The sequence below is a fragment of the Osmerus mordax genome, assembly GCF_038355195.1.
Source record: "Osmerus mordax isolate fOsmMor3 chromosome 14 unlocalized genomic scaffold, fOsmMor3.pri SUPER_14_unloc_2, whole genome shotgun sequence".
Classification (NCBI taxonomy): Eukaryota; Metazoa; Chordata; class Actinopteri; order Osmeriformes; family Osmeridae; genus Osmerus; species Osmerus mordax.
In genome coordinates this window covers 52,004-62,600 of record NW_027120380.1, presented here as the reverse complement: position 1 = coordinate 62,600, position 10,597 = coordinate 52,004, and the positions used below count along the sequence as shown (strand labels likewise).

At 47.7% G+C, this 10,597-nt stretch overlaps 1 protein-coding gene across 1 annotated transcript in view; it reads left to right on the top strand.

Moving 5' to 3' along the window:
- The first annotated feature begins 1,415 nt into the window (after positions 1-1,415).
- The window catches only part of LOC136938804 (ephrin type-A receptor 5), a 21,840-nt gene continuing 12,658 nt past the window's right edge, over positions 1,416-10,597 (top strand). The window contains exons 1-2 of the mRNA XM_067231753.1: positions 1,416-1,469; positions 4,661-5,324. Of these exons, the coding sequence (XP_067087854.1) occupies positions 1,431-1,469; positions 4,661-5,324 (703 nt within the window). The 5' untranslated portion in view covers positions 1,416-1,430. The remainder of the gene's footprint in view (positions 1,470-4,660; positions 5,325-10,597) is intronic.

Here is a 10,597-nt window from a genome sequence, read left to right as displayed (position 1 = left end):
AACTAGTGGCAATACACGTTATTCGTTTTTTTTGGTGTAAATTATTAAACCGTTTCAGTCATAATTAATTTGTTAAACCGTGTCTCAATTGATTTGAATTGACTCTCGGGGAGTCGGGGCATCGACCGTTATGAACTGTGTAGTTAATCTGACTTGTTAAAAACCTATGAGCGTGTTATCTCTTGACAGTTTGACTATTTATCATGCCATTGTAAAGTATGTCATAAAATATAATGCAATTTTAATAGGTCTTAAGAGACCACATTAATGGGCTGATGTAGGCTAGTTAGTCTTCCCATGCTGCCTCCGTTCCGCTGACCGTTTCTCACGGCGCGCGAGCATGAGTCTGGGAAGATTGTCACCAACGGTGAACATCGAAACAAACAAATTAGAAGTTCAGTTGGAGTCATATTTAAAGTTATGTCTGTAGACCGGGATGCTTGTCTAAAACTACATGTAAAATTTCTCCTTAAAAAAAGACCAAAAGAATATAAACATAAATATATAAAATAATTAGAATGCTCATTTGATTTCATCATGTCCGACAATGATTACAGTCGTTTCCAAAGACATTTATGGTACAATAATAGACTTCTTCATCCTCAACATGGAAGACTCGGAAGTAGCTGTATTGTGCTATGTCTGTATGTGTTTTAATTTGAGTGCTTGAGTGTCTTTAGGGGTCCTTGTGTGTGTGTGTGTACATGTGTTTATGTGCAGTATGTGTGTGTGTGTGTGCCCTTTTGCAGGTGTTGAGTGTGTACATGGGCTGCTCTGACAGCAGTCAAGCAGCCCAGAGGAATGCAGCCTAATGGGCTTGTTAGAGAGCTGACCTCTGAACAATACACACACAGTACTCTGGAGGATGAGGCATCTCCATACGGTGCACACACACACACACTCTTCATCAAAATTAAAATATCTCTCAGCAGCGTATGTTGCCGTAACAATGAGACTATGCAATGCATGTCTTTAATAGTGTTCAACATTTCTTTATGAAACACTGGTTGGAATGTGTAGAAAGTCCCATAACTGATGTGTGTGTGCGAGTGTATTTGTGTGAGCGAGTGTTAGAGGCTGGTTTTCAGCTGTGGAAGGACATAACCTTGTCTGTCCTAATCTAGATCTGTACTTTATGGCCTAATTAACTATCTGATATGTTCCTAAGGACATGTTACAAAGTAGAACACTGTAGTGCAATGTACCTGTCTGTCTGTCTGTCTGTCTGTCTGCTATCTGTCTCTCAGTCTGACTACCTGCATGTCTGTCTGTCTGTCTGCCTGTCTTTCTACCTGTATATCCATCCGTCTGTCTATGTATCTCTCTGTCTATCTGGATTTAGGTATTGATCAAATGTTATGCACTTAGACAAAGGAATTGATCATGCATGTTCTGGCATTCTAGTGGACCTCCTGGACTCTCGGACTGTGATGGGAGACCTGGGCTGGGTGGCCTACCCCAGGAACGGGGTGAGTGTCCGGCTGCCTCACACACACACACACGCACGCAGGCACACACACACACACACACACACACATATGCACACACACGCACATATATGCAGATCGCAGCACCCCTTCCTTTGCCCGTCAGAAGGGAACAGGGACTCAAAGATGGGTCATTAGAACATTAGGGTTTTGGAAGTGGAACTCCCTTGAGGGACAGCTGGATGTGTTTAATATCAGTAGGATTTCCCTGGAGAGAGAGCAAACGAGGGAAAGAGGGAGTGTGTGTGTGCTTGTGTGTGTATTGTATGTGCTTGTGTGTGAGAGTGAGTGTGAGTACATTGTCTATGTATTTGTGTAGGTGCTTGCATAAAAGCTTGCATGCGTGAGTGAGTGCGACTGAATGGGTGTGTTCATGCATGTGTGTGTGTGTGTATGCTTTGTGTGGGACAATACGTGTGTGGACATGTGTGTGTGTGTGGACACAAAGCTGTACACCAGCTACAGTGCTAACCAAAGCATATTAGCAGCCAACGCTGTAGCACAGACAGAGATAGTGCTGACGAGGCCTTAGACAATGACACCACACACACACACACTGATGCCTACACCGACACACACACTCACGCGCACACACACTCTTACCCTAACACAATGATCACTGGATAACATCTTCATTCTGCAGTAATTTCATTTTAAAATGAGTTTGCGATGATAAGATCTCTGATGAATGCAGCTTTTTACCAAGATATTGTCAGTGTTATCAATTAAATTTAACAATGACAAAAATAATTTCTTATCAGCGTTATTTTATAGATCCAGAGTTTAGGAAGGTTTTTCTAGTTTCTGATTGTGTGTTTTAATGAGCCACTACAAAAGAATGTTTCGAAGATGGAGTGTTGTCCTGCAGTCACGGCAACACTGTATACCACAAACCCACCTGTGCAGTAGTTAGAGTAAATTAGCCTCAGTCTATGGTCTCTTTTGTGTCAGAGTCTGCAGGGTGGGACAAACTGTGTCTGTCTGTCTGGTTGTCTGATTGTTTGGCTGGCTATCTGGTTGTCTGGTTGACTGACCAGTTGCCTGGTTGTCTGAGTGACTGGTTAGCTACCTGTTTGTCTGAGTGACTGGTTGACTGGTTGGCTACCTGGTTGTCTGAGTGACTGGTTGACTGGTTAGCTACCTGGTTGTCTGGGTGACTGGTTGACTGGTTAGCTACCTGGTTGTCTGAGTGACTGGTTGACTGGTTAGCTACCTGGTTGTCTGGGTGAGTGGTTGACGGGTTAGCTACCTGGTTGTCCTGTTGAGCAGGATGGCTGGTAGAGCACTGGTGTGTGATTGGCTGGCCATTGTGTGGAACACAGCATTGTTGGGTTTGAGGCACCTATGAGCACAGCTGTAGTGGATAAGATGTTGTCACATGATGTCCTAAACTTCCTGTAAGTGTGTCCTTGCTCCCCCTGTGGTGGACAGGAAGTCCCCCAGCTGGGGGTGCAGTCACCTGCTGATGTATTCTACTAGAATCTATTCTGCTGCAGCGTTCTGCGCCAGGGCTTTAACAGCAGTGTCCCAGGAGAGGGGAAGCTTTTCCTGTGTTTAGATCAGGTCTGTTTATCCATTCAGAGCTAAATGGCTCCAGAGAGTTTCCTCTCAGTGCTAGGAGCAGACGCCTGCCTCTCCTCTCTCTGTGCTGCCTCCACTGCCTCTACTGGCTCTACTGGCTCTACTCTGTCTATGCTGTTTCTTCTGTCTCTTTGGAGTCTGCTAATGCCTCTAATGCCTCTACTGCCTCTACTCTAACCTGTCTTTCCTCTGTCTCTACTCTCTATTCTGTCTTTACTCTGTCTTTACAATTTCTACTGAACCAGGTCAGTGAGAGATATGAACAGATGTCCAGACTACAGGCAGACTGCAGCATCCCCCCCCCCCCCCTTAACACACACACAGTCGTGTGCACACACACATAGTTGTCAGTGTTAACAGAATTGCAAAGTAAGATGTCAAAAACCCGTGCTGTAGCTCTCTTCACCACCATGTTTCAGAGGGTTCGTTTCATCCCCCCTCCACGCGCACATTTCCCCTCCCCCAATCCGCCCGCCCCCTATCCCCCCTCCTCTCCCCTGAAGAACTCCGATGAGGGTGTTTGTTCTAGTCGCGGCACAGTGCAGGTGTGTTCAGTAGACTCAGTGCACCAACTTGGTTCAAAGATGAGCTGTGAAAATAGGAGGAATGCCCTCCCTTTATCACCCAATCCCCCCCCAACCCTCCGCATCCCCCGACCCCCCGCATCCCCCCCTCCTCGTGAACGCCAGAGCACCTCAAACTGTCTCCTCCCACGTGGAGAGAGGAGGGAGACAGACGAGAAGGTGGAGGAAGAGAGACTCAGAAAGTTAGAGAGGGAGAGAGAGGCGAGAGAAAGCGAGAGAGAGAATGTGAGAGAAAGGGAGAGAGAGATAGAGGGTTGGCAGGGAGGTTGTCTTTGAAGAGGCACAGCAGGAAGCCTGTGGAGCTCGTCTGCCCCTGGTGTCCCATGGATGGGGGAGGGATGGGGGAGGGATGGGGGAGGGATGGGGGAGGGATGGGGGAGGGATGGGGGAGGGATGGGGGGGTGTTCACATTGGGGAAGAGAGTTGGAGGTAGTTTGTTTGTGTTTAGCTCTGGTTAGAGGTACCAAATTCCAATTTACTCTTGTTCACTTCCAGGTTTATTCTACTGGTCATGAGTGTGTGTTTGTGTGTGTCTATTACATCTGATGGAATGGTGGCTGTCAGCCCTAAGCCATGTAAATCCTGGTCCAACCTGTTAGCTCTGTGTGATCTACCACTAAGAAGATTACTCTCTGGTCACACATACACACGCACACACACACATGGCACACACACACACACACACACACACACACACACAGGGGCACAATAGATTTTCTCTAGAGTGTGTAAAAACCATCTCTTCAGCTTCCTCTTAATCTAACAATGCTTTAACCACGACAACGAATCACAGGAACTGTCAGTGGCAGCACTAATGTCCCAATCACGCCGCACAACTCGACAGGCTGGACCACACACACACACGCACGCACAGGCCCACCCCGCACACAAAAAAGACACATAAGCACACAGACATACAAACACACACGTTCACGCACCAAAACACATACAAACAAATACACACACACACACTAACCATCTCTTTGTGCTCTGTCGTTGTCCTGCCAGTGGGAGGAGATAGGGGAGGTGGATGAGAACTACGCCCCCATCCACACCTACCAGGTGTGCAAGGTGATGGACCAGAACCAGAACAACTGGCTGGTGACGGGCTGGATCCTCCGCGGGGGGGCTAGCCGGGTGTTTGTGGAGCTTCAGTTCACCCTACGGGACTGCAACAGCCTCCCAGGGGGGGTGGGGACCTGCAAGGAGACCTTCAACATGTTCTACTTCCAGACGGACCAGGAGGAACCCCCGGGCCTGAGGGAGAACCTCTTCTCCAAGGTGGACACCATCGCTGCCGACGAGAGCTTCACCGAGCTGGACCTGGGCGACAGGGTCATGAAGCTCAACACGGAGGTCCGCGACCTCGGACCTCTGACCCGGAAGGGTTTCTACCTGGCCTTCCAGGACCTGGGCGCCTGCATCGCTCTGGTGTCGGTGCGCGTGTTCTACAAGCGCTGCCCGCCGGTCGTGAGGAACCTGGCCCGCTTCGAGGACACCATCCCCGGGTCGGACCCGTCACGGCTGCTGGAGGTGGCGGGGACATGCGTCAACGGCTCGCTGACCCTGGAGCCTCCCAGGATGCACTGCAGCGCGGAGGGGGAGTGGCTGGTGCCCATCGGGAAGTGTGTGTGTGAGGCGGGCTATGAGGAGATCAACGGATCCTGTCACAGTAAGTATGGAGATACTGGAACTGTTGTGCTAAGCATGTCAGATCAGGTGCTTTATGCTTAGGTCAGGTTAGGTTTATGTCGCTGTTAGCTGCTCTGTGGTGTCAACTTGTGTAGGTTTTTAGCTGCTCGATGCTGCTCTATGCTGTGACCATAATACTGCAAAGCTTCAACTAGTTTAACTACCTTGCTCTTCATAGGAGGCAGATGCACTCCTCTTCCAGGAAAACATTTTATTGGTCCTTTAGAAGTTGGCAGAAGCCTCTTACACCAAGATCTACTAAAGCTGGTGCATTTGTTGTGCGTCTTTCTTTTCTGAGGGTAGATAAAGGTAGAGAGTGTTTGAAAGGCTCTTAACACAAGTCTGAGCGTCATGTTTGTTTTTAGTGGCGAGCCCTCTCAAGCACTTGCTGGCCATGTTGACTAGACTGATGCACTCCATAGAGGCTGCAGTGGGGATCTGCTGCACTGTTTGTACGTCGCTTTGGATAAACGCGTTTGCTATATGAATTCATGTAATTGTTATAATGTTCTGTCATGATACGGTTGTTGGTTGGAGACGCCAAGACATGGTCCAGATCGGTTCCTGTTCCTGTTACATCCTCCTACACAACACATTCTCTGCTCCAACACACTGTCTGGAGACCATGCCCTGCAGTATGTGTGTGTGTGTGTGTGTATGTGTGTACACGTATGTGTGTGTGTGTGTGTCCCAGAGGTCTGGCCTTATGCTGCTGTTTGCAGTTCTCAGGCTGGTTCTTAGATGTGCAGCCAAAGTTTCAGTTTCCCACGGCGACTAGTCGAGCTGTACCCCCCCCTTGTCTCCATGGTTACTACAGCTCTCTTCCCGTCTCCTGGTTCTGAGAGAGACATCAAACATGGAGCAACCCTCTAACTTGTCTCAGAGAGAGAAGGGGAGAGAAGAGGAGAGGCTGCAGAGGAGGAGGAAGAGAGGAGGTGAGCGATGAAGAGAGGAGAGAGGGTCGACACGACAGGGAGGAGGAGAGGAGGTGAGCGAAGAGGAGTAGAGTTGAGAGGAGAGGGAGGAGAGAGAGAGAGAGGAGGAGGTGAGAAGGTGAGAGAGAGGAGGACATCTATGGATGGAGCAGCATCAACAGTAGCTCTTCCTGAGCCTGGATTGCGTCTCTCTGCTACAGAACGTAACAACACAGTGAATTAATCTACAGTAGCACGTCTGGCTTGTCAAAACATCAGCCACAGTTGGAGGAGGAAGGAATTGGAATTCTATTCATTCATACATAGAAGTGCTAATGTGTGTGTGTTTTGTACAGTACCACGGACGTGTGTGTGTGTGCATTTATGACACACACACACCCAGTAATTGCTGCTACCACAGGATCAAGCTAGCATTCTCTATCAGCCTTATTAGCATACTCACTGACAGGCTTTTTAACTACCTACCGAGAAGGTGGCAGGGGGTGGCTGACGCACGCACACACAGACGCACATTGGCAGGACACACACAACACACGTACAATATACACACACTCACATATTCCCCCCCCCCCCCCTCTCTTCCTCCCTCTGCGTGATCTCTGTCTTTCCCAGAGCTCTGAGGCTGCCCTGCATCACAGTCTTCATGGTGTGTGGTGAGAGTTTGTCATCAGGACATTGCGTGTGTTCATGGTCTGTATTGTGTGTGTTCAGGGTGATCACTGTACGACGTGGAAGGCAGAACTGTATGAGTATATATACGTATATACACTGTATATACATATGGATATATGGTAAAGGTGTATATATATGCTGTATGCTGTATGTGTGTTCAGACGTGTTTGTTGGTTTCTGTTTGCAAAACTATGTATGAAAGGCTAGTTGTAATCGGTGTGTAGTGTGTCGTGAGCGTGTCAGTGTGATTGTAAGTGTGTGACTATGAGTGTGGTGTGTGTGACTGTGTGTGAGTGTATTTGGGGGACAGAGATAGAGAAAGAGAGAGTATATATTGAATGTGAGTGGTCTCTAGTGGAGCATGATTTAACATGGTCTTTACTGAATGTAGGGCACCGCTGGTCATCTCTCTCTTTCGCTCCCTCCCTTTCTGCCCCACTCTCTGCCTCCCCTTCTCCTTCTCTCTCCTACTCCCTCTCGATCTCTTGCCCCCTTTTTCCTACCTCTTTATTTCTTTCTTTCTTTTCTTTCTTTCTTTCTTTCTTTCTTTCTTTCTTTCTTTCTTTCTTTCTTTCTTTCTTTCTTTCTTTCTTTCTTTCTTTCTTTCTTTCTTCTTCTTTCGTTCTTTATTTCTCTCTCTCTCTCTTTCTCTCTCTCTCTCTCTCTCTCTCTCTCTCTCTCCCCCCCACTGTTCCTTTAGGAATGTAAACATCTATTTATATCATGTTTGGTCTATTGACCAATCACCCAGTAAATAACTGATGAAAATACAGTTCCAGCTGCAGCTATCATAGTTCTCTGGAAAAAACAGACAAGCAGGCAGGCAAGGCGACCGACAGACAGACAGACAGACAGGCAGGCAGGCAGGCAGGCAGGCAGGCAGGCAGGCAGGCAGGCAGGCAGACAGACAGGCAGGGGAGATGTGATGTAGAAATCGACAGGCCTGGCTTTAACACGGGAAGATGGATTGATGTAGACAGGTGGCCAGGGACAAGGAGATGGAGGGGAGGCAGGGAGAATGAGTTGGGGGAGAACAGTCTCTGCGCTGTGATGGAGGGGATGGGGGGGGCGGAGGAGAGGAATGGAGAGTCCCTGGGCTGTGAGGTAAGTGTCACCTGGCTCTGGAGGACCTCCAGCCGACACTTCCTGTACACTCAACTCCCATGATCCTCCTGTGTTTGCCTGCCTGTCCGCCAATCCAGCAGAAAATATGTCAAACTGTATCTAGTCACCGTGGCAGCTGTGAGGGGGGGGGGAGGGGGGAGGCAGGAGGGGTGGGGCTGCCCGGGAAACTGCCGTCCGCTCAGTGTTGTGTGAACACTTATATTAAGGCCCCACAGCATTGTGGGATAGCAGTGGAATGTTCTGGTGTTTTATTTATGTGTATGACGCCTGTGTGTGTGTTTAACTGTACACTAAACACAGGAACAGTATCTGTATATACACAGGGTCTCCTTCCTAATAATAATAATAATAAGAATATTTTCATCTCAAGCTGCTATCCTTATTACCCAGAGGGACATGAAATACACCCTTTCCCTCACCCAGAAGTGACACATGAATCTGTCCTGAGTGGAAGTGTTCACCACTGGCTCCTCCAAAGTCTGACGTTCCTCTCTGATTGGTGCATATTAATGAACCATTAGCCTTTGTGTGGAGCATTAAGAGTTCTCCGAGCTGCGTGTCATGGAAAAGACCCCGTGCCCTGGGGACCAGAGCGTGTGTGTGTGAGTTGGGGATGCAGCCTGCATCCTTAATGAGGCTCTCAACGAGCCGTGACCAGGCGCAATAATAGCTCACGGTGTGTGTGTGTGTCCGATAGGTGTGTGTGGAGATGAACACTATCAGTCATCAGAGATATAAGAGAATAATGATGATGTTTAGATAGCCATGGGACTATTCTAGGCCTGTCCTATCTTATCATGTTTACACATAACAAACCTGAAAACTAACTGTTAATACACACGCCCCTGTAGACCCCTGGTCTCGCCCTGTCTCCCGCCTTGGGCTCATTGTTGGTTGTTGTTGTGGAGCCAGATGCAGCAGGCTGATGTTCTACTGGGTTTGTTTACACACAGAACAATGCTGAGGCTGTCTGGCCAGCCAGGACCACGGAACTGGACACAATACTGTTGAAACCACTTATCTTGACATTCTCATACATCTCTCTCTCTCTCTCTTTTCACCCCAACAGTAATGGACATAATATGCCGTGCTGGTTGCTATGAGAATGATGGAGAGGCAGAGAGCTAGACAAGGCCAGTGTTTGAGTGTGTGTGTTTGTGAGGCTAGACTGGAGGAGTCAGGGCTCAGGTGTGCCATTAAACTGTGCTGAATGTAGCACACACACACACAGTCTGCCCTCCAGCTGAGAGAATCCTACTGCTCATCATTTCTTACATGTCCTGACACCCTCATAGGTCTGTTGGACCACATACACACCCACACGTACACACTGTATATACACTGTATACTGTATATACATATATACTCAATATTCAATGCTGAAATGAATGAAACAAACCTTGTTTTATTTTTATCAGCAGAGCAAATGAATGCTGCTTTGTAATAAAGCCTAAACCTAACTCACTGTAGTACTCTGTCATCTTGTAATACTAGCTTTAAGCTGGAATCATAGTGTAGGATATATACATGTAACATGCCTGGAACATGTATGGCCTCATGGTCAGACGCATTATGTTTGTAGGACACATGTGTGTCTGTGTGTGTGTCTGTGTGTGTGTTTGTGTGTGTGTAAGGGCTCAGGGTCTATTTTCATGACTAATGTTGCATGACAGCAGACCAAGGTTCCGTCAAGGTGAATCAGACCTAGCATCTCACACACACAAACACACACACCCACACCCCCCCCCCCCCCCCCCACACACACACAACGCACAGACTTTGTCTCTCCTTGCCCTCTGTGGAGACACATCTCCTCTCCTCTCTCTGTAACTGTAAGGTTTCTCTGACATGGTTCGTGAAGAATGAAGTGTATATTAAATTAACTGGGGATGTGAAGATGTGAGGCAATGTAATAATGTGATAAATTCCCATGTATGTACTGTATATGTTAATCTGCCAGAATTACACAGATGAAATGTTCAATAATCCATTATGGGCGTCCCTGCCTGTGTGAAATTGAGAGCTCAGCTGTTTGTCAGTGAAGAACCACTCTGTGTGCGATTGTGTGTGTATGCCTGTGTGTCTGTGGAGGGAGAAATCCATTGTTGTAAATTTTGCGTAAACGCATGTAAAATGAATGTACAAATGTGTGTCTGTGTGTGTCTGCGTTTTGCAGGTACTACATGACTGTCACTCTCTCTTTGACTGTTATGGAGAGGTGCATTTTGCTGTCATCATCTCTCTTTCCCCTCTCTTTCCCTCCCTCCCTCCCTCTCTCTCTCTTTCTCTCTCTTTCTCTCTCTCTCTCTCTCTCTCTCTCTCTCTCTCTCTCTCTCTCTCTCTCTCTCTCTCTATCTATCTATATCTTTCACTGAGCAGCGATCAAGCTTACATGAAAAATTGTTTAAACGAAGTGAACTGTCTGACTGGGTATTGCTGCCAGAAATGTGAAGCAAGTGATTCTATCTCCTCCTTCAGTTACTGAACTTCCCATCTTGGTGTTTTCCTGTTACAGGAACAA